The sequence below is a fragment of the Lepidochelys olivacea genome (genome assembly GCF_965140295.1).
Source record: "Lepidochelys olivacea isolate rLepOli2 genome assembly, chromosome: 7".
Taxonomy (NCBI): Eukaryota; Metazoa; Chordata; order Testudines; family Cheloniidae; genus Lepidochelys; species Lepidochelys olivacea.
In genome coordinates, this window is record NC_140417.1 from 49,753,040 (window position 1) to 49,780,619 (window position 27,580).

The following is a 27,580-nucleotide window of genomic DNA, read 5'->3' on the forward strand; positions in this document are numbered from 1 at the left end:
GGCCATCTTGATTATCACTACAAAAGTTTTTTTCTCTCCTGCTGATAATAGCTCATCTTAATTAATTACAGGTTTCAGAGTAGCAGCTGTGTTAGTTTGTATTCGCAAAAAGGAGTACTAGTGGCACCTTAGACACTAACCAATTTATTTGAGCATAAGCTTTCGTGAGCTACAGCATCCAATGAAGTGAGCTATAGCTCATGAAAGCTTATGCTCAAATAAATTGGTTAGTCTCTTTAAGGTGTCACTAGTACTCCTTTTCTTTTTGCTTAATTAGCCGCTTACAGTTTGTATGGCAACTTCCACCTTCTCTGTATGTATGTGTATATCCTCTTACTATATGTTCCATTCTATGCATCCGATGAAGTCGGCTGTAGCCCACGAAAGCTTATGCTCCCCTATAAATTTGTTAGTCTCTAAGGTGCCACAAGTACTCCTGTTCTTTCTATATAAGAAAAAGTCCCAAAAAATGAGATTGTCCCTTTAAAAACGGGACATCTGGTCACCCTACACTTATACATCCCCGGATCATATCAACCCTTTCTGCCAGAGCATCGCACTGGGAGTTCATGTTCAGTTACATGTCTGCTATGACCCCTAAACCCTTTCCAGAGTCCCTGCTTTCCAGGCTACAGTCCCTGTTGTGTAGAGATGGGCTGCATTCCTCAGTCCAGATGTCTGAGCTTGGATTTGGCTGTAGTAAAGACGACATAGCACACAAATGTACGGTTAAAGCACACACCGCAACTTTATTATTAAACATCAGCGTCAGAGGGGTTAAGAAACACCACCCCTTACCAAATCTCCAGCACTAACAGTCCAGCGCAGCTCCCAATTATTGCTTTCCACAACAGCTCCCATCCCTGTACCCAGGTTTGGCACCTGGAAACCGGCCCCTGATATCAGCCGCCTGCTGCAGGGCATGTCAGCAATAAGCATGGATTTTCCTCACTTTCCCCCCTGCCCACAGAGTGGAAAGAAAATGCCCAATCCACCCTTTTAGGTCTGCCAAAAATATGTCTAAGCTCTCGGCAGACAGCTCCACACCATCTTTCCTGTATATGTTACGGCCCACATAGCAAATCTCCCGATGGGTGATCGAGCCCCCCATTTCCTGAAGGAACTTTGCTACCTCCCTATTCACACCCTTCCTGGCCCACTCAATCCCAGTGATTTTGGTGGCTCCTGGCCAAATCTGCTTCTGGAGCATCTCGGATCACACCAGCTTAACCTACTTCAACAATGAGAAGCACGTCCCTTTTTATCTTGAGTACTAAGATAACAACAGTGGCTGTCACTAGGCCATTTTCACCGAGATGCACAATAAGAACCTGCAGTGGGCAAGAGTGAGCTGCTAAAGAATGCAGGAGTGGCATTAGCTGGTCCCACAGTATGCCTTCCCTGCATGCCAGAACACATGAATGGCTTCGCGTCCGAAGCCCAACTAGGAACCATTTCGACTGCTGGTGGCCCGCTTGTGGGCCCAACGAATAACACTGCGGCCAATTATCCAAACGTCAGGCCGAGATGCTCCATCATTCCCTGCAAGGATAACAAAAATACCACCATATTTAACAGGACAACAGTTCTATCCTTCCCTTCCTGAAGGCAGCATCCCCCAGCCTGAGGGCGGAGGTTGCAGTCTGACTGCCAATGGCCTATAGACTGAATTGCAGGTGCATTGCAACCTAACGCGGCCTCAGAAGCAGCTGCCCCTCTTCCAAAAGAGAGGGAATCACAGACACCTAGTTTTCAGCCCAGAAATATAATTCCCATTTTAGCACCAGAGGGAAATGGAATCTGGTCAAGTACTTCACGTCTCCATGAATAAACTAATGGCTCCCACAGGATAGCTGGAAAGCCTGGAATACACACAAGGAAAGCAAATCCTTTCGTCATCACATTCCCTTAAAGTCTGGGATCCTCTGCCAGCCCCATCAATTTGGAGTCAGCACCGCAGATCCCAGGCCCCAATGGAGGTCATTCCAGACCAGACACATAACTGAACTATCATTAGCAGACATTGCTAGGATCTCACTTGCCCAAAGGCACCCAAAAAAAGGCAGCCATGAATGACACATTGAAGAAAACAGCTTTGCAACGGCTAGCACATGTGCTTGGTAAGGCCTGAACCAGATCAAAAGAATCTGAATCATGTGACACCTGGGATCTTCAATCGCAACCAACCTTTAAGATGCCTCTGAACCACAAATCCCCAGGCAATAATCAGGGAATCCTGCAAGCACCACAAGGTCACCCATTGTGATGAGACTGTGCAAGAGCAAGGGGGATGTTAGGAACAGATTCCGTAGGCAGTCACCTAATTTTAGGGGCAGCTCCTGCCTGATTTTCCCATCAGTCAGACAGGGGAAGTGGAATGTCTGCCCCTTTAAGGACATCGTGAATATTACCAGGAGCTGCCACACTAAGGTGACTGGACCAGCCCAGCTGCCCCTTCCACAATAGCCAGGCAGGGAAGTGGAGGTATCTGATCCTTTCATTGTATCCTTGCACACTGCTGGGGTGGCAGAGCAGCTGCTGCCCTGGGCAACCATGACAGTGCTGCTCCAGCTCAGCCCGACTGCCATTTCCCCACCAGCTGGGACATCGCTGGAGGGTCAGGAGGATGGTAGTTTGCATCCTAAGAGCCAAGCTCCCTCTCCTCCAATCTGTGGAAGAGGCAAGCCTACAATGGACCAACAGCTTTGTGATCTGTACTTGCTGAAGCTCCAGTATGGGTAACACTCAAACACAGAACCTGGCAACTCCTAAAATTCAAACTTTGTTAAATCCACTTTGTACATCCCAAATACCTTTGGAGCTATAGATTTTTCTACCAATCCAAGAGCAGCTTACTCAAGGACTGTGATACCTGGACCCGGTCTCAGTTGCCTGAGGCATGTCGTCACCAAGTCCATGCAGATGAAGATGAAATTCCCCAGTCACACTCATCCTGAATAGGATTGGAGATCACCTGTTGCTTTTGTCCCCTAGATCTGAGGGGAAAAGGGTGACGAAACTTCCCTGCTGTTATTCCAGACGTCAAGGCCACAATCCACAAGGAAGGCCCCACTAAGGCATCTCAGAACCAGAGATCTGAATCAGAGGATGTCCAGAAAGTCAAGCGGCACCTCCTTCACCAGAGCGACAGGCCCAGCCACACTCCCACTCTATGTTGCATTCTCCCCCCTCTTGGGTATCTTCAACAAGGCACCAAATGAAACGGCAGCTAATGGCACCTCTGCATGGCCCATGAACTGGCCAATCCCAGCTGTGGGGGATAAACGGGCAGGGGGGAAAGGCCACCACACTGATTTAGCAAAACAAATCCACAACAAACAAACAGATCACCACATTTTAGAGCCAACTCTCTCACTAGATTAAAGAGGACAAGAGCACTCAACATTGCTTCCAGCTCATTTTACTCCTCACCACATGCAACTGTATTTAATGAGCTGGATAAGCAGAATTCAATAACCACATCAGCAAACTGGTTGTTCATGTTATCTGTAATCTACCAAGAACATATAAGTGCTTAGTTCTATCAAACGGTTAAATGACGAAAGCTAAACAAATTACAACAAACATACCTGTTACCTTAATGTCCTCCAAGTGCCTAGGCTCTGCATCACACTTCAGTCTCACTCAGACCTCAGCAATACTAATTACAAAAGGGGGAACTGAGAACGAAGTAGCACCCCTCATTCTAAATTTATTTTAAATTTACACATTAGACCCCAGAGGTTAATGCAGCTCTTCATAGTCATATGCTTATAGTCCAAAAATAATCATAAATGATTACAGCTGTATGGTTAAGATTTTCAAGGGAGTCTAAGGAATTTGGGCACCATTTGGCATTTTTGAAAATATCCAGCCATAAACTGGACTGAAATGCTTTTAACAAATGGTAAAACAGAGTAACAGCAGCAGCAGAACATGTACATAGACAAGCAAAGATATTTTAATTTTCATTATTTGAGCCACAAGGCTTTGTACATTCCAAATCTACAACTCTGTCTACACACAAAGTTGCATCAGTTTAACTACAGGTTTCAAGCCAATTTAATTAAACTGGTGGAAGTGTGTGTATGGCGACTCACAGTACCTGTAATTTGCAGATGCTAGCTAAACCAATAGAAGTGAGGGTTCAACTGCTATAGGTGTCCATACAAGGGTTTGCACCAGCTTAACTTTATTTTAAACACAGTTAATTTAAACCAGTGCAACCTGTATGTAGGCAAACCCTGAGTTTAAACTTCTGTAGCAAGGTCAACTCTTGCTGGGGAAACAGAGAACCCTGAACTTGCTCTTTACCATGTAGTAAAATAGGAATTCTAACATTTAACTCTTTGGTTTCAAAGCATATTTGTAAGTTATATATTCTGCTAACAGTTAGGGATCTTAAAATGTGGATTTGGAGGCAAGTTAGACACATTTAACTTCAACTGTATCCTAATATAACTTGTCAGTTAAAAAAAATTTCTGGCCAATACACTGAACTAAAAAATAAAAGTGCTAATTAAAAACTTCCTCTTATTCTGCTGTCATCTAGATACCAGTACGAGAACATTTACAGCAGGCTATAATTTCAACAATTCTACACCAGTATTTTACACAGTGAGCAGATTTTTCTGAGAACACAGATCTGTCACAGGATCATATTAGCATTACCAGTGCAAACAGTCAGTGGTTTGAGGCATTTGGGAATGGACGAACTTAAACCAACAATACTAACATAGCGTGTGCCTGGGAGTGAAGAGGCTGGTATGGTAGAGAGAAGATCAGGACAAAAAATACTGAAGGTACCTGAAGAAAAAACTGAGTTTTTAGAAGAAGTCTTCAATAAATCCTAATTTTATATTACCTCTGATATAGCAACACTTCAGGCAGATATTTGTACTGATGCAGAGAAACCTCCCAGACCAATGAACCACCGTAACAAGCTATTTTATTTTGTTAACTTTTTTCTCTCCCTCCGTCCAAAAAAACAACAACTTTTAGAAGTATTGCATTAGACTTCACGAACATAAATTCAGACAGGATCAACTCCTGCTGTGATGAGTTCTGCATAAATATGCAGGAGTTCAAAACACTATTGTTACTGGAAGAGATGCACAATAGTACGCATTTAAGACTATATAAATGGCAGCACTGCCTGAGCCACTAAGTTCACTTACTATATAACTGAGGAAATAAATTCTGTGCTCCTAATCTTTGCTAAGGTATAATACACACTGTGTAAATAATGTCTACACAAATTAATTTTTTTTCCATCCTCCATGTTAAAGTTTTCTTCCCGCAGAGGGTTCAGGTGATGTGATGATACATTAAAGGGGACTTGATAAGCTAAAACAAAAAAACGAACATTTGGCACATAATCCTAACCACCAGGATAAAGTTCTGAATTTAAGACCTACCTGGCCCCTGGCCTTTGCAGGTCCTGAAGTCCAATCCCACGGCAGATAATCAGCTTCTAACACTAATGCACAATGATCTCACATTTATCATAGGGCAACCCCATACCAACTCATCCCAGATGAACTTATTTATCCAGTACATGGGACGCCCATTTATAAACACAATATCGCAACGCTCATACATTTTATTTTTAAATAGTAAAATAAACTGGTTAAAAAAACATAAAACCATTAAATATTGTGAAACATATCAAACCATCTTTTACCCAAACCACACCAATTCTAACAGGGAATCACTAGTATAGTACATGCTGAAATGTCAGCAGCTGATGATTCTTGGTGGGACTAGAATTCAGAATATACAGGAAAAAAGTACTTAGCATTTGATGTAATTCTGGGTTTATATGAATTTCTCTGCTAAACCTGTGTGCTACATAAGTCATATGTAAATAAGATAGACTTCTTTAAAGCCATGAAGAGTTGGATGGAAGGGCAGGGGCAGAAAAGATTGTTTCCTAGTATTGGATGATAGGTTATAACAGAAACCTTGTCCAAAACCCAAAAACTGAGATGTTGCTCCCTAGTTCCCTCCATACACCCCCTTTGCTCCTCTCCCAATCCTTTCTCTTTCTATTCCTTTGCCTTCTTTTCTGTTCTCCCCCTTATTTTGGAGGAAAGGAAAATCAATAAAATATAAAAAAGTAAATAAACCAGGTCCTATTTCCCAACCACTGTAGACTGAGAATACAAAACCATAAACTCTTTGCAAGGTAAAAATCTACCACTTTATTAATGATAAATAAGTTACTGCCCCCTCTGTACTGAAAGGGTAGCACCACACACACTCAAAATACAATGACAGGTTTCAGAGTAACAGCCGTGTTAGTCTGTCTTTGCAAAAAGAAAAGGAGGACTTGTGGCACCTTAGAGACTAACCAATTTATTTGAGCATGAGCTTTCGTGAGCTACAGCTCACTTCATCGGATGCATACAGTGGAAACTGCAGTAGACATTATATACCCACAGAGACCATGAAACAATACTCCCTCCCACCCCACTGTCCTGCTGGTAATAGCTTATCTAAAGTGATCATCAAGTTGGGCCATTTCCAGCACATATCCAGGTTCTCTCACCCTCTGCCCCACCCCCCCACATAAACTCACTCTCCTGCTGGTAATAGCCCATCCAAAGTGACCACTCTCTTCACAATGTGTATGATAATCAAGGTGGGTCATTTCCAGCACAAATCCAGGTTCTCTCACTCCCTCACCCCCCTCCAAAAAACCACACACACAAACTCACTCTCCTGCTGGTAACAGCTTATCAAAAGTGACCACTCTCCCTACAATGTGCATGATAATCAAGGTGGGCCATTTCCAGCACAAATCCAGGTTTTCTTACCCCCCCCCACCCCCATACACATACAGTTTGTGTGTGTGGTTTTTGGAGGGGGGTGAGAGAACCTGGATTTGTGCAGGAAATGGCCCACCTTGATCATCACACACATTGTGAAGAGAGTGGTCACTCTGGATGGGCTATTACCAGCAGGAGAGTGAGTTTGTGGGGGGGGGGGGGGGGTGAGGGGGTGGAGGGTGAGAAAACCTGGATTTGTGCTGGAAATGGCCCAACTTGATGATCACTTTAGGTAAGCTATTACCAGCAGGACAGTGGGGTGGGAGGGGGTATTGTTTCATGGTCTCTGTGTGTATATAATGTCTACTGCAGTTTCCACTGTATGCATCTGATGAAGTGAGCTGTAGCTCACGAAAGCTCATGCTCAAATAAATTGGTTAGTCTCTAAGGTGCCACAAGTACTCCTTTTCAAAATACAATAAACAACAATGCTGCACCAACAGAAAGGCACTGATGCCAAAAGAGATACCAAAAACTTTTAGAAATATGAAGGCAAACATAACATATCATACAGATTAAAACAATTTTATCCTTAAACTACAACCAGTTCATCCTTTGAGAGAGGGCATGCAGAAATGACCCAGTCCAAAGAGGCAAGAGGGGTTGACCCCTCTTGCCCCTTCACTGGAGAAGCCCCAACCCCTTCAGCCTAGAGGGACTAAAACAGTCAAAGCTGCTAAGTACCCTGAAAGGGACAACACTTCTCCTTGCTGTGAAGGGTCACAGCCTAAAGACTTGATCCCGTGGGAGGGGAAAAAAGCCACAATATTGAAAGGTTGTACGTTTCAGCTTTATTAAGGACAAAATATTACAACAGTATATACACAGAATATCCCAGATTCTAATAAAGAGCAGGGACCATCAATAAAAAATTCCATAAGAGGGTTGGAAGCTGCTTATGAGGCAAAATGGGGGCAGAACAGGAGCCCTGAATTAAAATGCTACTAAACACTTTATCATCTCATACTTATCAAATGATCTGTGATGGGAGATTTTTACTAACTCATGTAGGAAAGAAACTAATTCAATAAGAAATGTTAACGCAGGCAGACTGCTGACTCATGAAGGGAATAGGAAGTTTCAGATTTTGTGCTGGGGAGGTGAAAAGGTTGAGCACAGCTGTATTCCAAAAACGTGTCGCAAAAAGCTGTGACAGTGTTTTATGGACAGCCTTGTCTGCTGCTGCATTTCAGGGTTGTTGTATAAATCGTTCTCTGTAGCAGGGCTAATCAGTTAGTCAAGTACCTCTGCACAGAGTCTATCAACAATCCATTGCCTACCTCCCAGACACCTCCCTGGGTGAGGATAAAGTCCCAGGGAATGCCTTCTACTGGAAAGAGGTGGACTACTACAGCAGACTTGTCAAAAGCCAATTGTCCATCCAGCTGGAAGGACCAACAAGAGCCAGTATTACTGTTCAGCAAGGACCAATGCTTTGGTCCTGGCCACTCTAGCTGGCTACAAACAAGATTCAATTGCTTCTCGTAGGCTGGCATTGAAAATACCTTCCCCGATCTCTGACAGGTGAACACCATCTGGGCTGAACAGCTCCGGGGAAGAATACATAATCTGGTCATGCCTTAAAACTGAGATCCCAAACATGCTGCAAAATTTGGAGAGTTCCTTAATAATCATCTTCCTGGACTTCTCTACAACTCCTGGGGGTTTGTCTAACACTGGCCATGTCCTAGGCAGTAGAGTGGACCACACAATCTTTGTCTTGGGAAACATTGAACACAACGTTGTAAGGTCATTTTTCATGCTCTTGATTAAGCCCAGCCTTGATTGGTGAGCCAAGTCATTTTCCCCTAAGTGTATAATTATCACATCAGGCAAAACACCCCTCTGCACGACAGACTGTATTAGAGACAACAACTCATCCCATAGCATGTCCTTCGTACCCAACCACGATACATGAGCCCTGATGGGGTCTATCCCTAATCGTGCTCCATATGGATGGCACCAACCCCTCTTCCACAGTGAGGTCACCACTGTGTGGCCACAAATCCACACTTCCAGAGGATTAGCCTGAGGGGGTCGAGTCACTCCTGAAAGGAAACAACAAAAGGCTTCAGTTTAGTATGATCCTGCCCCCCACCTCCTCCCAAACAATCCCCACTACCCAGACCATCATCTTGCCTTGCGATGCTATGTAGGGTATGTGAGCTTGCAAATATGGGTATTGTGGGGCTAGCAGTGTCAGAGTGGTGGTACTTGGAGCCTTTGAGAGGTGGTGGGACAGGAAAGTGCAGCAATGCCTTGTGCAATTTCACCAGCACCGGCAGGCTGTGATAATGCAAGGCAGCAGTTTAAGGAAGCTGCCATGTCCCTCCAACTACAATCATGGCTGCTATGAGGGATCTGGGATTAGGTTATATTGGAAAAGAGTACGCCAAAGTGAAGGGACAACAAAGTCCTCAGGACATAACAAGCAAGAGCTCTACTTTAATGTAGAGAGAGACCACTCTCCCTTCGCATGCTCCCTGGATGAGGAAAATGGAGAGCTTATGACCCAACGTGGGGATGCTCAGTCCAAGAAAGAAATATATAAAATCCCCACTGACAAGGTGTTAACTACTAGACCTACCATGAGCTCTTACCAAGTGAATAAGCCTTACATACAGAACACAATTTTAAATTTTAACAGACATCTACTGAAATATTTCTGACGCTAACCATCCACTGCTCTGATATACGGGATAGACTGCACCAGGAAGAATCCCCTTTTTAGTTTGCCTGTGGAGCCTACAAATTGAAACGTAAATGGGATTCCAATGTGACAAAGCTTAGCCAGAATGAGTGCGAAGTTAAATTCCTGGGTCAAGTACCAGGAAGAACTGTGTTAAACAACTGGTGTGGAATGGAGCCAAGGACACGGCGGCAGTGCACGTACTGTCCACCTGCCATGCCATTTCTGCAGGGCTATGGAGATCAAACACAAATTGGCGTGCTTGATTCCAGGGAAGGAAAGCGGCTACGTTAATATCACTCCCTTGCTGACTGGACTACAGAGCAGTACTCAAGGGACACAAACAAGGGAAAGAGCTGCAAAAGTCACTAAAAATGAGACAAAAGGGTTAAAGAGGGAAAGGATTCAGCGCCTATGAAAAAAGGTAATGGGAAATGGTCTTTGGTGCTGATGGCACTCATCAAAACCAAAAATTATTCCAAAAATATTAAAATATAATAGAACAGCTGCTATTAACAAGCAGCTTCTAAAAGAGGTCATGCACATTGTAAGGTAATACCATTAATTCCCTACACAGCACTATTGTTATTGGCCAATACAAATTTCCTATCCTCCACAATTGGACACTTGCACTCAACTGGTCCCTCTTCCTCCTCCTACTGGCAGGGATGACACCTCTCTTGTTTCCCCCCTGCTCTGAAGACTAAGATCATGCCTCTGGTATCATGGCACAAGTGTCCCCTCCATCCCCCCCAGCTCTGGTGCTCAGTCCTTCCATGACACCCTTGTCCAGTTCTTGCATCACAAATACACAGGGGCCCTTAGGATCATAGGTCTGCCACAGCAGTGTCTGTCCTCAGATACATTTCTGGGATGCTCCCTACCTCTAATACAAATCTAGTCAGCCCCGCTCCCTGCACCCAAGTCAGCCCTGTATTACTACCCAATTAAAAAGGTATTCCCAGCTCTCACTATACAGTGCCCTCAGGAACTTCCCTTCACTTCATCTTTCCACAAGTTCTCAAAGGAAACATTTATAGGATCTCCTTGATAAAAAAAAGGGGGGGATTCATTCAAACCCCAAGTCTCCCTGCTTCCCAACATTTCTATGCAGAAATCATTTAAAATGTACTTAAATAGGCTGCTGTAGACCTCACTTCTCCCTCTACCAATACTACCTCCACCCTGGCTCACCTGATCCCTCCAGCTCCGCTTCACAGGACTCCTCTCTGGGCGCTCCGTTCTCCACCTCGGCCAATGTGTCCATCCTCCGCAAGGGTCTCCCAGCCCGGGAAGAACTCCTCTTGGCTCCCCAGATGCGCTCGTAGAGTAAGCTGGCACATCCTCACAGGTCTACCAGCAACCTCTCCTTGAAGCTCATTTCCCCTAAACAGCTTCCCCAACCGTCGGTACCAACCCTAGCACGAATCTCAGTTGAAAAACAGACCCTTCCAAGCTCTTTCCACCTCAGAGAGTTTCCAGAGGAACAATTCACTTGAACAGAAGGCTGAGGATGGTGGAGTATAGCCCACCTCATGCTCTCATTCATAACTTTGGTTTGTCTTTGTATTTGGCAAATACTGGTGCAGTGTTTCTTAAAGTAACATGACTCATAATAGGCAGCCAAAGGCCCTTCAAAATAAAGACAGCTCCTCACCCTCTGGTGGGCAGGGCATACATACAGTGATCCTGAACGTTCTGTGCACACTGGACACACAAGATCATTTCTCAGTCTCTTTGTTTTATGTTTAAACCCTACCTAGAAAAATAGAAATAAAGATTGAAGAAAAAAGTTTGGAGGAGCTATGTCTGGGTTTTAAAGTACAAGCAAGTTTATAAAGTGAAGAGTTGTGTTCATGTGAGATCCCTTGAAGACCTTCAAACTTTTCTGGCAGTGGCAGCATCATGTCAAATTTACAGGAAGTAACATGGGAAGAAGCGAAGCACATGACAAAACTGGTCCTGTGGCATTTCACACATGATTAAAAGCTCCACCACATACAACACACAAGGTTAGGTGTCCTTGAAAACCTTGACCCCTGCTGGGCCACTGGAGATCAAGTTATTCTGAATGGAGAAAAGGGAGCTATTAGTCAATTACATAACCACTTCTCACAAGGCTTTCATAAGCAAATCACTAGTATCTACCAAAAAGGCAGCTCATCTTTCACTCTGACTGGGAATGCATACTTATCAGAACAAGAAGAAGGGGTTTCAGAGCAAAATGGCTTCTAACTCTTGAGAAAACACTACAGACACCATTCTCAAGACATTAACTGAGCTGGCAACTGATACCCTCCAAAAAGGTACAGCCAGAGGAAGAGACAACAATCTAAACTATTAATGTACTTATTTTTGATGACATTATCACACATGATTATGGTGGGGGGGATACAAAAAAAAACCAAAACTGTCCGAACAAATTTTCTTGGTACCTCTAACATGTAGGTACACGCATTAGCCCAAAAGTTAGAGGTCCAACTTAAACCACGTAAACATATGGAAGCTCATAAGATAGAACATATTTGGTCTGAATATTAGACGTCTAACACAAATCTGTGAATGTCCTGGGTTCTTGGGTTAAAGTCAGGTGAACTCATAATATAGTAGTTAAGCCAGTTCTCTTGATTAGTTTCTCTACTTTTTTTTAAACCCAGATAATTGTTTTACTGTTTGTATGCCTCTTAGGCCAAACTGTCTAAAGGGTAGATAGCCCATATGCACATCAAAATCACGCACCATTGTGTCAGAAACAGTACTGAAAGATCAGCAAGTGCAGAGATTAAAATGTTTTTCCCTTAATGCACATGCATCATTGTTAAAAATGCATCTTTATAGGCTTATATAAATTAATCAAACTAAAATCTCAGAGAAAGACTAACTACTGTAAAACACATTTTGTCAAATTAGTCTTGAAAAAAGTCACACAGCAAGACTCAGCGTAATAAAATAAGATTAGGGCCCTAACAAATTCACGGTCATGAAAAACGCATCCCGGACCATGAAATCTGGTCTCCCCCTGTGAAATCTGGTCTTGTTTGCTTTTACCCTATACTATACAGATTTCACGGGGGAGAGCAGTGTTTCTTAAACTCGGGGTCTTGACCCAAAAGGGAGTTGCAGGGGGGTCACAGTATTGCCACCCTGACTTCTGTGCTGCCTTCAGAACTGGGCAGCCGGAGTGCAGCGGCTGTTGGCTGGGCACCCAGCTCTGAAGACAGCGCCCCGCCAGCAGCAGTGCAGAAATAAGGGTCGCAATACCATACCATCACAACCTTATTTCTGTGCTGCTGCCTTCAGAGCTGGGCGGCCAAAGAGTGGTAGCTGCTGACTGAGGGCCCAACTCTGCAGGCAGCAGCCCAGAAGTAAAGGTGGCAGTACCACAACCCCCACAACAATAACATCGCAAATCCCCTCCACACACACACAAAACTCCTTTTCGGGTCAGGACCCCTACAATTACAACACCATAAAATTTCAGATTTAAATAGCTGAAGTCATGAAATTTATGATTTTTGAAATCCTATGTCTGTGAAATTGACCAAAATGGACAGTGAATTTGGTAGGGCCCTACATATGATAAAAAGAGCTTAACAGTCATTAAACTGTTCTGAACACTAATTATGGGACATTTATTCCACACTGAGTGTTGTTAGTTATTGGCCACTTCCTTTCCCCAATATCTGCAGTCCTCCTTCTCTCCAAGACACATTGCCAACATGAAGTGCACAATTAGACTCATTAATAACATTAAAATAATATATAGTTCTTGCTGTGTTGACACAGACGTTGCACTCTTACCCACGCATAGACGGACTTAGCACTAGCTCTTTTGAACTATGTTGTCTTTTTTTTCACCAAAATAATCAATATAGCTGGTGTGCATAGGTGTATTGCCTAGCACCTTCCATGATGAAATTTGCAGCATGATGTTGCCTTTGATTGTATGCATATTTAAGCACACACACCATTACTGCAGTAGTAGAGTCCCAATCTTCCAAACAGGGCTCCTACTTCCAAACACACTTAACTTTTCAGAAAAACTAAACTTTGAGCTCAGTTTTTCTGTTTCTCAGCTCAATTTTTTTAAGTTGGGTTTAAGTAAGCTTTCACCTTTTTAGTTACCTGATCAGGAAAAGATGTTTTCCACATTTTTAGAAAGTTACTTTGTTGTCACACACATACACAAAGGAAAGTTACTGATGTGATAAGTTACATAACTTCTGAGATTCCTGACTGGTATTTAAATTCTCAGGCATGTTACAACAACATATTTTGTTTTGTATCGAATCTCAAATCTTTGGATTGTCAAAACAATGCATCTGGCTAAAGCATGGTTATGTGGACTATGAATAATTCTGCACTACTGCAGACAAGTCAATAGGAAGCAGGGCTACTGACCAATCAAACTAGCTGACACAGAGTCAAGCAACAATTTTAAGTAGCCCACAGAACATAAGCTACTTTTTAAAATGTCAACCCTTTCCCTCCCCAAAAAAGTATTTACTACTATTTTAAATTAACAGAAATACATTTCTTGCTAAGATGATGACATGACAACTGAAACAGAACATTTCATTTACAGAGTATAAGGGAAATTTGCACTTCTTGGGTTAAAGAATAACCATCAGTGGGCATTAAGGCCTCAGCATGCAGCTTCAGACATTACCGCCCACATCTGGACACCTCTGGAAACTGTGGGGCAATAGCTCTCTACCAAAAGCCTAACCATACATCCAAATTGATTGGAGGTGCAAGACTTGTGAAGAGAAGCCCAGGTTGGAATTCATTTTTTACTGAGAAGGAACATCATACTCCTGAGAAAGAGTATTAGACAGAACCATGTCTGTATATGTACAAACATGCAGTGTTGTAGCTGTGTTGGTCCAAGACATTAGAGAGACAAGGTGGGTGAGGTTAAAAAAAACCCAAAACATATTACCCCACCCAGCTTGTCTCTGTGTACAAATATAATGCTTGATAATTGTGGTGTTGCACTGTATTAATTTCATAAGCTTGATGTTAGCCACGCTGTGTTACACTCAAGGAGGATGGAAGGGAGCAGAGAGGCACTACCCATATCCTCAGTGAATCCTGCTTGTTAGGCAAAAGCAGGTGACATCACTATGGGACATTCGTTCGTTCAAGGGACTGAGGAAAGATGGAGGCACTCCTTTGACAGCTGCTCAGAACCAAAAATGTAATTAAAGCTTTCCCTTTGTGAAATACTCTTTTGTTCCAGGTTTAATTGTAAATAAGTAATGCATTGACCCCAGGCATTACAACTATCCAGCAAGTAACCCAGACCAGCAATGGTACAATGCAATGTCCAGCATAGAAACTTTACATTTTTTTGTTTGTTTGTTTTTTAAATAAAAACACAAGAGTCTCCTTCTTTTAAGGGTTTGTAAAATGAAAAATTCACTTTGGAGCAGAAGCTGTTCAGTATCATCAGAGCAGGGAGAGATGCTTTCAGATGGTTTCCCATTGTATCCAGAATTTTCTTTCTATTGTAATTCTAACAACATCCCCAGGAATCATCCCTCATTCCCTACCATTGCACTTCCTTGTTTCGACACCTTTTTTTTCCACCTAGAAAGGAACCCTGCAAGTCTTGTGAATACATGTCAGAAGCACAAAAAAGTGAACCAGGAAGATGAAAAAAAAGTCATCCTTTGATAAGAGGAAAGCCATCCTAATCCAGAATCTGGTACTTGTGTATACATACATATACACCGGACCCTCGTTACAACGTGGGATTTGGGATCCATATGCACTACCGCGTTAAAATGAATTGCAATTAAAGTAATTAAATTTGGGATCCATGGCCGTGACCGCATTATATGCGAATTCGCGCTATATAGACGTGTGCTCTAGCGAGGGTCTGGTGTGTGTGTCTATAGATATAGACACACACACACACACATATATATAAAGTTACATTTTGACCTGTGTTTCATAGCTATGATGTACTACAATAGCTTGGGATTACAAAAATAACATTTGTCAGTGATGCAAGGTCTCATGAGAAGTCTATTTGTATAGAATTTTTTCCAGAGTGCAGTCACCTCATGGTTAAGACCGACTGCCCAATAAAAAGATTTAACAGGTAACCTCTATAGGGAACAAACATTGCCCACTGTGCATACAGGTTTTGCTCCTGAAGGAGTTCATCAGACAGTTTAGGTGCTTTCTGTCACTCACACATGGCTAGAGCACAGGTAGTACATGTGCTTAACTCTGAAGTACCAAATCTATGACTGATGCCATCAATCTTGAAGACGGCAAGAATATAGACTAGTATTTAGATGACTCAATAGGTATTTTCAGGCCATACTACCTAGGATTATGGCACCAAACAATTTAAATAAAAAGAATAAGTGAGCACCAGCCTGATAAAGGCCTCTTGATAACCCCACCCCAGCTCCCTAAGACCAGAAGCACTGAAAAAACTCTCTCACCTGAACTATAATCTTTTAGGCGCAAGTCTTTCACAGGTGTCCCATCAGGCGCTCGGAAAGCGTTGAGAATCTAGAGAGACAAACCAAGAGTCCACATCAGTTCCACAGCACACACCAAACCAAGGCTAATTTAGCAAGGCAAGATAGCTTTTACTGTACTCTACTTCCTCTCTCTAACACTCTCATAAGACTTCTGTCGGTTTTGGATTCCCAACTCCATTACAAAGTGACATAGAATCATAGAATCATAGAATATCAGGGTTGGAAGGGACCCCAGAAGGTCATCTAGTCCAACCCCCTGCTCAAAGCAGGACCAATTCCCAGTTAAATCATCCCAGCCAGGGCTTTGTCAAGCCTGACCTTAAAAACCTCTAAGGAAGGAGATTCTACCACCTCCCTAGGTAACGCATTCCAGTGTTTCACCACCCTCTTAGTGAAAAAGTTTTTCCTAATATCCAATCTAAACCTCCCCCACTGCAACTTGAGACCATTACTCCTCGTTCTGTCATCTGCTACCATTGAGAACAGTCTAGAGCCATCCTCTTTGGAACCCCCTTTCAGGTAGTTGAAAGCAGCTATCAAATCCCCCCTCATTCTTCTCTTCTGCAGGCTAAACAATCCCAGCTCCCTCAGCCTCTCCTCATAACTCATGTGTTCCAGTCCCCTAATCATTTTTGTTGCCCTTCGCTGGACTCTCTCCAATTTATCCACATCCTTCTTGAAGTGTGGGGCCCAAAACTGGACACAGTACTCCAGATGAGGCCTCACCAATGTCGAATAGAGGGGAACGATCACGTCCCTCGATCTGCTCGCTATGCCCCTACTTATACATCCCAAAATGCCATTGGCCTTCTTGGCAACAAGGGCACACTGCTGACTCATATCCAGCTTCTCGTCCACTGTCACCCCTAGGTCCTTTTCCGCAGAACTGCTGCCTAGCCATTCGGTCCCTAGTCTGTAGCTGTGCATTGGGTTCTTCCGTCCTAAGTGCAGGACCCTGCACTTATCCTTATTGAACCTCATCAGATTCCTTTTGGCCCAATCTTCCAATTGGTCTAGGTCCTTCTGTATCCTATCCCTCCCCTCCAGCGTATCTACCACTCCTCCCAGTTTAGTATCATCCGCAAATTTGCTGAGAGTGCAATCCACACCATCCTCCAGATCATTTATGAAGATATTGAATAAAACCGGCCCCAGGACCGACCCTTGGGGCACTCCACTTGATACCGGCTGCCAACTAGACATGGAGCCATTGATCACTACCCGTTGAGCCCGACAATTTAGCCAGCTTTCTACCCACCTTATAGTGCATTCATCCAGCCCATACTTCCTTAACTTGCTGACAAGAATACTATGGGAGACCGTGTCAAAAGCTTTGCTAAAGTCAAGAAACAATACATCCACTGCTTTCCCTTCATCCACAGAACCAGTAATCTCATCATAAAAGGCGATTAGATTAGTCAGGCATGACCTTCCCTTGGTGAATCCATGCTGGCTGTTCCTGATCACTTTCCTCTCATATTTTCCCACAGAGTCTCCTTATCATCTGAGAACTGCCTTTTAAAGAGAAACACTGTCGTTACAGAATTCAGGTGCATGGAGCTCAGTTATTTAGGTTTTAATGACCGCTCCATTCAGTGTTTTCTTCTTAATGTGTTGCAATCACTTCTCTGGCCATTTATTACTATTAAAATCACTGATTGATAGTTACCTTTGAGATTGTTTGGGCCTTTATTTCCTCTAACATCCCACTATCTCAGGACACAGTAAGTTCCTCACCGGAGTTCTCAGGCACAATTCTCAAGAAGTCTGATAATCATAACCAAACTAAAGAGCACTACATTGCAAGAGGCTCACAGTCTGGAATTGCCATGAGATACACCCTGGGGCTGACTATTGGAGCTCTGTGGAAGTAACTTTTTCTACCACCTCACAGAGGAAGGCTAGCAACCAGTGTTGGCTTTTTGACTAAGCTCAAGTGTAGTACGAGATGTTTTTTCCATCTCTCCAGGATACTATTTTAGCACCTCCCAGCTATTGCCCATGGAGCGGCCTGCAGCTCACTTGCATACTAACTCCCTTTCTGGCTACAAAGTGAATAAAGATGAGGTAATACAGGAATATAAGGCAGCCTGAAAGAAAGGGAAGTGAAAAGCCTTAGGCCCTCCAGACAGGCTTAAGCAATCAAGCTAAAGTGCACTACATTTCCCCACCTATGAGCACTCAAGAGTGTCACCTCTACATTACTCGCAGTCAAAGTCTCAACAACAAGAAAAAAGTAGCACTGTGGTCACCTCTAAAACCTGGGATTTCCATGTGGAAAAAATCATAAGCTGGTGTAAATCGCACTCTGCCCACCTCTTGGACACAAAAGGCCTGAAAATACATTTTAGATTGGCAATTGCTTATATTTTTTGTTTAAAAGAAACAAAAGTTGCTCTTCTCTAATTAAAAGTCTCTTCTGTTCTTCAGACCATGCTGGGAACTGCTTACAACATTTGGGATATTACATATTTTTGCTACAGATTTTGAGAAACTTTGGAGGAATTTAAAAAAACCCACTTACATCATCCTTTGTGGCAGTTTCAGGCACTCCCCCTAGCCGAATGAGCTTGCTTGGTTTCACATCTTTGGGGCAGGTCCTGTAATCTTGGTCCTTGAGTTCAGAATCAAGATAGTTTTACAATTGAGACACAGTTGTCCATAAGACATAAAACAGTAACAAAATAAAGCAGGGTACAATTCATAAGCAGAATGGCTCCAACAGCTCTTTACAACAACAGTATGTTTTAGGGATGGGCAGCCATGTTGGCTGGTTGTGGCCTTTCAAACTTGGAGCTATTTCAAATGCATTTAGATTCCGCAAAGAAATTTCAGTTTAGTCCCAGTAAATACTTGTCTACATGCGATATCATTCAGAGTAACCCTCAGTCACTGCTAAGAAGTGGCCAAACTCCTGGAAAAATCATGGGCTCTAAAAGATTTTAAAGAAAAGTGAGACAAGCCAACATACAGTTTTGTTGTGCTCCTAAAAGCAGGAGATACTTGGAAATTTTAAAAAATAGCTTGAATTATTTATTTTGATATTACTTTGGACTAAATTAAATGTGTGGTATAGAGGGAATGAGTGGGAGTAGAAAACTAGAGGATGAGGAGGCATTCAGGGAAGGACCTATACAGGGATAAGACTGCTACCCCTAAGATATGGACGGAAATCTCCTTCACTACCCCTCCCCTCCTTTTTTCTCATACTTTAAATAAAAAAGGATCTGTTTTGGCTCATTCAGAGTTTTTACAAAACCACATACCTGAAGATCCTGCCTAGAATCTTTGCTGGGTTTTCCTTCTGTAAAGGACTTGCCGTGCTCATAATCAAACAGCTGACTCCCTGGCAGCCGGTGATCTACATCTCTGTACTCAATGTTTCTGTAATCAGTATCTTGTCTTCCGAGGAAATCCAGACCACCTTCGCCCTTTAGCACAAGACTAGAATCTGATCTTTGATGTTCAGTACCAGAAAGCTGCTGCTCATTTGCAAAGGTCTGAGGTGGCTCATCTCGGTCTTGAAGAGGCCCACGGCTATTCTGGAAATCTAGTGAAGACTCAATTTCAAGACCCACTCCAAGGGACTCTTCTCCTCTCGTTCTCAGCTCTGAATGTTGAAACTCTCCTTTCTGGATGCCAAAGGGAGATCTGTCTAGAATAAGATCACGCGTGGACTCTTCTCTCTTGTTTGTGCTTAAGGCAGATCGCTCTCTGTCTGTTAAAGGTACAGTAGACTGACTGCGCCTAAAATCTATAAGATTCTGATCCACAGGGGGAATCTCCCTGTCTGTAAAGTCCATAGTAGGAGCAATGTCTCTGCCCCTAAAATCCTGATCAGATCGAGACTTGTGCCTATTTCTGAAATCTGAAGGCTGTGTCTCCCTGTCCCTAAAGTCCAGATCAGAGGTACTCATGCCCCTGAAGTCCACGTCAGGTACATCCCTGTTTCTAAAATCTGAATAGGAATGCTCTCTGCCCCGATAGTGTAACTCAGGCATGTCCCTTGCCCTGAAGTCTGAATGGGCTCCATCTCTACCTCTGAAGTCCAGATCAAATGAACCCCTGCTCCTGAAGTCTGATGGGAGGTCCTCTCTGCCTCTATAGTCCATGGTATGAGCTTCCCTGTCCCTATAGCTCATACGGCTTGCCTCCCTATTTCTATAATCCATAGAAGAAACATCCCCACCCCTGAAGTCCATAGAGGGCCCCTCCCTATCTTGGAAATCTCCAGAGTACATCTCCCTGCCCCTAAACTCAGAAGAGGGTGGTTCCCGGCCCCTGAAGTCCAACTGTGAGTCGTCTCTGTTCTGAAAGTCAGAAGGTGGGAAGTCTCTGCTCCTGAAATCATGATGACCCTCCCCACCTCTGAAATCACTCCGAGGTCCATCTCTAGCTCCATAGGTGAAAGAAGCTTCCTCTCTGTTGGCAAACTGAGGATTGAGAAGGCCTGAGAGTGCCTGGATATCAAAAGGAAGTGATTCTCTGCCAGAGAAGTTGCCAGAGTGTCTTTCTTGAGCAAGACTATCAAGGGAAGAAGGGTATTCCCTGTTCCACCCGGGAGCAAACCTTTCTTCTTGGCTCCCACTGTAGAAATAAAGACAGTATTATTCATAAAGTGCTCAGAGTCTGAGCTCTACACAGAAGAACATTCTTCTCGAAGCTCTAAGAGCCACAGAAGGCATTGATGTTTGGCAGTCTAAGATGAGGCAGCATACGACAGATGTGAAATAGTAAACTTGCACGCTTCCATTTCACCACAATTTCTAGAAGCACTCAACAGGGAAAACCTGCAATATTAATGGGTTAATGATGATAGCAATCCACATAACCCTGCACTATATGCAGCTAGGGAGCCAGATGAGGCTCCCTGAAGTGGTCTATTTGCTTGAGCATCATTTTGCTTTGGTTCTCTTAGCACGGATACAAAAGGTTATCTTACTAAATGGTCATGAGGTGGAGGTTACCTAGTCATCTCAATTAGTATGCTGTGTAATAGTTTGTCCTCTTTGCTAGGGCCTGATATTGCAAGATGCTGAGCACTCTCAATTCACGCTGACTTCAGTAAGAGTTTGGGAGTGCTCAGAGGTTCCTAGGAAAAGGTCAAGTGTTCAAAACTGTGTAGCTTGCTTGTGTCATACTAGTTCCCCAGCAACGGCACCTAATTTATGTTGCTAAAGCCATGGGCTCTAATTCTCTATGCACAGTGAGACTCAGAAAGAGGTTTTTTCTCAAGGAGGTGGGTTTCAGAGTGGTAGTCATGTTAGTCTCTGTTATCAGCAAAAACAACAAGGAGTCCTTGCGGCAGCTTAGAGACTAACAAATTTATTTGGGCATAAGCTTTTGTGGGCTAAAACCCACTTCATAGAATCACAGAATATCAGGGTTGGAAGGGACCTCAGGAGGTCATCTAGTCCAACCCCCTGCTCAATCCCCAACTAAATCATCCACGCCAGGGCTTTGTCAAGCCTGACCTTAAAAATATCTAAGGAAGGAGATTCCACCACCTCCCTAGGTAACGCATTCCAGTGCTTCACCACCCTCCTAGTGAAAAAGTTTTTCCTAATATCCAACCTAAACCTCCCCCACTGCAACTTGAGACCATTACTCCTTGTTCTGTCATCTGCTACCACTGAGAACAGTCTAGAGCCATCCTCTTTGGAACCTCCTTTCAGGTAGTTGAAAGCAGCTACCAAATCCCCCCTCATTATTTTCTTCTGCAGACTAAACAATCCCACTTCCCTCAGACTCTCCTCACAAGTCATGTGTTCCAGTCCCCTAATCATTTTTGTTGCCCTCCGCTGGACTCTTTCCAATTTTTCCACATCCTTCTTGTAGTGTGGGGCCCAAAACTGGACACAGTACTCCAGATGAGGCCTCACCAACGTTGAATAGAGGGGAACGATCACGTCCCTCAATCTGCTGGCAATGCCGCTACTTATACATCCCAAAATGCCATTGGCCTTCTTGGCAACAAGGGCACACTGTTGACTCATATCCAGCTTCTCGTCCACTGTAATCCCCAGGTCCTTTTCTGCAGAACTGCTGCTTAGCCATTCAGTCCCTAGTCTGTAGCGGTGCATGGGATTCTTCCGTCCTAAGTGCAGGACTCTGCACTTGTCCTTGTTGAACCTCATCAGATTTCTTTTGGCCCAATCCTCTAATTTGTCTAGGTCCCTCTGTATCCTATCCCTACCCTCCACCGTATCTACCTCTCCTCCCAGTTTAGTGTCATCTGCAAACTTGCTGAGGGTGCAATCCACACCATCCTCCAGATCTTTAATGAAGATATTGAACATAATGAAGATATTCATCAGATGCATGGAGTGAAAAATACAGTAAGCAGTATAAATATTACAGCACATGAAAAGATGGGAGTTGCCTTATTAAGTGGGGGGTCAGTGCTAACGAGGCCAATTCAATTAAGGTGGAAGTGACCTATTCTGAACAAATGACAAGAAGGGGTGAATATCAAGAGAGGGAAAATTACTTTTGTAGTGACCCATCCACTCCCAGTCTTTATTCAGGCTGAATTTGATGATGTCCAGTTTGCAAATTAATTCCAGATCTGCAGTTTCTCATTGAAGTCTGTTTTTGAAGTTTTTTTGTTGAAGAATTGCCACTTAAGTCTGTTACTGAGTTTCCAGGAAGATTGAAGTGCTCTCCTACTGGTGCTCTCCTACTGGGAGTGGATGGCTCACTACAAAAAGTAATTTCCCCTCTGCTAATGACAGGTTTCAGAGTAGCAGCCGTGTTAGTCTGTATCCGCAAAAAGAAAAGGAGGACTTGTGGCACCTTAGAGACTAACAAATTTATTTGAGCAATGCATCCAATGAAGTGAGCTATAGCTCACGAAAGCTAATGCTCAAATAAATTTGTTAGTCTCTAATGTGCCACAAGTCCTCCTTTTCTTTTTCCCTCTACTGATACTCACACCTTCTTGTCAACTGTTGGAAATGGGTAACATCCACCTTGATTGCATTGGCCTCATTAGCACTACAAAAGTAATTTTCCCTCTCTTGATATTCACCCTTTCTTGTCAACTATTGAGAATAGGCCACTTCCACCTTAACTGAATTGGCCTTGTTAGCACTGACCCCCCACTTGATAAGGCAACTCCCATCTTTTCATGTGCTGTAATATTTATATTGCTTACTGTATTTTTCACTCCATGCATCTGATGAAGTGGGTTTTAGCCACGCAAGTTTATGCCCAAATAAATTTGTTAGTCTTTACGATGCCACAAGGACTCCTCGTTTTTTCTCAAGAGGTAGTTTCATAGCATAAGAATGGCCATACTTGGTCAGACCAAAGGTCCGTCCAGCCCAGTATCCAGTCTGCCGACAATGGCCAATGCCAGGTGCCCCAGAGGGAGCGTACCTAACAGGTAATGGACCAAGTGATCTCTCTCCTGCCATCCATCTCCACCCTCTGACAGAGGCTAGAGACACCATTACTGGTGTCTCCTGGCTAATAGCTATTTATGGACTTAACCTCCATGAATTTATTTAGTTCTCTTTTAAACCCTGTTATAGTCCTAGCCTTCATAACCTCCTCAGGCAAGGAGTTCCACAGGTTAACTGCACTGTATAAAGAAGAACTTCCTTTTATTTGTTTTAAACCTGATGCCCATTAATTTCATTTGGTGGCCCCTAGTTCTTATATTATGGGAACAAGTAAATAACATTTCCTTATTCACTTTCTCCACACCACTCATGATTTTATTTAGCTCTATCATATCCCCCTTAGTCTCCTCTTTTCCAAGCTGAAAAGTCCTAGCCTCTTTAATCTCTCCTCATATGGAACCCATTCCAAACCCCTAATCATTTTAGTTGCCCTTCTCTGAACCTTTTCTAATGCCAGTGTATCTTTTTTGAGATGAGGAGACCATATCTGTATGCAGTATTCAAGATGTGGGCATACCATGGATTTATATAAGGGCAATAAGATATTCTCTGTCTTATTCTCTATTCCTTTTTTAATGATTCCTAATATCCTGTTTGCTTTTTTGACTGACGCTGCACACTGCATGGACGTCTTCAGAGAACTATCCACGATGACTCCAAGATCTCTTTCCTGAAGCTACATCCAAATTACCAATAGGTTTTATGGGGATGAAGCAATCTGTCTCATTTTAGCCAAGTCTGACTCCCACGCATTTTTAAAAAACTTAAAAGGTAAACAGAAATAGAGCAAGAATCTTTAAAGAACAATCCCAAATCCTGATAAATCAGTAGACATCTCCACTTCGGTAATCTTAGCAAATCAAGTTCACCTTAAAGTTCACAAAGATAGAAGCATTCACCAATGGACATGTGAGATGACATATTTGAATTTAGTCAAATTATCTATGGATATATTGAAAGCAGTAATGCAAAACAATTATTATAACTTGGATCAAGGGAAAATAAATAATTCTCCAACACTTGAAAGAATTATGCTAGTTCATTTTCAACAGGAAAAAAAACCACCAGGAAAGCATCATCATCTAGAACCAGCCAGAACAGTATTAGTTCAAGGGTAAAATAAAATCACATACAGCTACTCATATATAAAGCATACAAGTAGGGAAATGACTTCTTGGCAATCTCTCCTTGTTACTGACTCAAACAGCAGAAGTATTCTCATTACCTCAGAACCCTGTGGGGTAAATTTCTGTTGTGAGGAAGTACACTCAGCAGATTCATTCAGGCTGGACAAATAAGTGAGTTAACAAGGACAATGAAAGAACTAAGTACTAGTGACTAAACAGTGAAATAGCCTAGCTCCTGATACCTCTCTTTTTCTAACCCCAATTTCCTGATATCAACATAGGGTCTAAATGACAGCCAGAGGAATGTAAGCAAGGGAAACATTCCATTGTGTTGATACTTCTTGTTTGAGTGTAAGGACTGTTACAATGACATTCACAAGTGTCTCACTATTGTACATTCCACATTCTGAGCTGTACTCCCTTAGATTTCTCTCTCAATAGCGTGGAAGTACCCTAACCATTCACTACAAACAAGTGACCTTAAAGGCCGTGAAATTGCAGATATGTTTGAAACCAAGAAATGTTGAAACCAAGATCCAACAGGATCCACATGATAATCTTTAAAAATGCCTTAACTGCTTCTAGAGTCAGAGTCAGATGTGTATTAACACCTTATCTAACAATGGCTACATTAAATTTAAGTGTATGTTCAGCAAAGGTGCAAGGAGGAGAAGCAGAAATGCTAGAAGCAGCTATCTTTGCAGAAGAAATGACTAGCAGGAATTTACAGGAAGCTGGAACATTTTGTGTGGTAGAAAACAGGCAATTTGAGCCACTCAGAGTAGCTCCACAGTGGTCCTATAGCTCACCCAAAAACAGTTTCACAATAGCAAGATGTGCAGTGAGTAATGACAAACAGTAAACAGAGAAGAGAGCTCCATAGCCCCTGTTACTTTCAACATTTCACATAAGAAGAGCCTTGAAATATAAACTCCAAATTCAAATGCTTACCGGAAAGGGCCCATTCTGTTGGCCGGCCGAGGGTCTCCCCACATCTTTCCCTGTCTGGTGGACTTCCAAAGATGGGTAAATTCCTTCCACAAACAATGACAGACAGCAGAACCTGTGGTGGAAATAGCATGACAATAAGCCTGTAGACATCTATGAAAAATATCATAGTTTAAACAAAGTTTTGTATATCTGAGATTCAGAAATATAAGCAACATGCTGCAGTGCAAGAACACAGAAATGCAACAATTAAACTCCTTCTTTTACTAAGTTTATATGTCCCAAACTATTCAACTTTTTTTTTTAAATCAGATTGTCAGAATGGCAGGGGATAGTAATTTACAATTTATTTGTCATTAATACCACACTTCCCACCTACTGTGTATTCTAATTTACTATTCACATTCCAATTAGAAAGGAGAAAACACTCAAGATCTACAAATCAATAGAGCTGTAATTTAAAAAAAAAAAATCAACGTACAACATTAATTTTTAAGCCAGACACAATTTCTGACAGAAGCTCTTGGCTGGCTAAGTATGGAAACATTTCCATTCAAATGGTCTATCACAGTGGTTCCCAAACTAGGGGCACCACTTGTTCAGGGAAAGCCCCTGGGGGGCCGAACCGGTTTGTTTACCTGCCGCATCCACAGGTTCGACCGATCATAGCTCCCATTGGCTGCGGTTCGCCACACCAGGCCAATGGGAGCTGCGGGAAGGGTAGCCAGCACATCCCTTGGCCCGCGCCACTTCCCGCAGCCCCCATTGGCCGAGAACGGCGAACCGCGGCCAGTGGGAGCCGCGATCGGCCGAACCTGTGGATGCGGCAGGTAAACAAATCGGCCTGGCCCACCAGGGGCTTTCCCTGAATAAGTGGCGCCCCTAGTTTGGGAACCACTGGTCTATCATGTTTATTGTGCTATCTAGAGGCACTTGGATTAGAAACAAACATCTTGCTCACAATTGATTATATAGGCACCACAAAAGTGCACAGTTTTAATCGGGATGGATATATCAGAACACAGGTAGTCTCATTTGGATCTCTTTCCAGAGGCTACGAGAACATCCACAGCAAGTCTAGCCCCCTATTATGTTTCATTTCCACTTTAAGATTCTTCTTGTGGTCTGATTATCAGCATAACCATCGGATACATTCATTGTGCTAGAAGAAAAGTGTCTGCCAAAAAAACTTGTAGGACTTGTGGAGAAGACCAGAAGAGGCCCTGACTTTAGCACCACCAGCATAGATAGCATCTTCCTCACCCCGACAACAAGACTAGTCTATAAATGCACAGCAGTCTTTTCTGGACAAATGGGCTGCTAAAAGCAGGAAGCCATGGCCTGGAAAAAGGGGAACATGACTACAGAGGATGTATTGCAGGCTCCTGATCAACCCCAGGAAAACACAGAACCCTCCAGTGTAAGTGAAGAGTGTTCTACTTTGGATGGCTCATCATGACAGTTTTCAAAGTGGGAAAGATCAGGAAGGGGAAGAGTTAAAGGAAATTGAGAGTGCATATGATAATCACTTCTGAAAAAATAGAAAAGTCCAATGGTCGGTCTGTGGAGTTATCACAAAAGTTGGTACTAGCGGGCAGAGAGTAGGTTGTCTCTCACAGCTGACATACTTGCAGTATTGCATAACAAGTAGGGGCAGACAGAAGAGGGCACTACAGAAGTGGAACCGGAGAGGTTCCAAACAGCAGTAGTGGTGCTGCTTAAAATTCCCATAGGGCTGTCTTTAGTGTTCCAGCACTGTATAGACAACTAGCAGAACAGAGCACAGCACCTGGTGAAGGACAAAGGTGATACTGGATATAAGATTATTTCAACCCTGAAACACATGGGTAATTTGTCCAATATATCAGCAGATGGCTAGCTATGGCTTTGACCTTAAACAGCTGGGTATCACACGTATGAAAAAACATTTCAAGGATATACATGAGGTGGGAGTGATATAGATACAGCAGCCTGAGTTAGCTGGAGAATTGCTCGTCAGCACTGCACAACGTTATCAAAGCAAGCACATTCAGGGCAATGGACGCAGACAACAATCTCTCCCACAGCCACCTAGAAT

At 43.1% G+C, this 27,580-nt stretch overlaps 1 protein-coding gene across 1 annotated transcript in view; it reads right to left on the reverse strand.

Moving 5' to 3' along the window:
* RBM6 (RNA binding motif protein 6) overlaps positions 1-27,580 on the reverse strand; it is a 150,067-nt gene that overhangs the window by 106,906 nt on the left and 15,581 nt on the right. The window contains exons 2-5 of the mRNA XM_084632910.1: positions 25,507-25,618; positions 19,289-20,609; positions 18,547-18,636; positions 15,981-16,050 (exon numbers count right to left, since the gene is read on the reverse strand). Of these exons, the coding sequence (XP_084489036.1) occupies positions 15,981-16,050; positions 18,547-18,636; positions 19,289-20,609; positions 25,507-25,550 (1,525 nt within the window). The 5' untranslated portion in view covers positions 25,551-25,618. The remainder of the gene's footprint in view (positions 1-15,980; positions 16,051-18,546; positions 18,637-19,288; positions 20,610-25,506; positions 25,619-27,580) is intronic.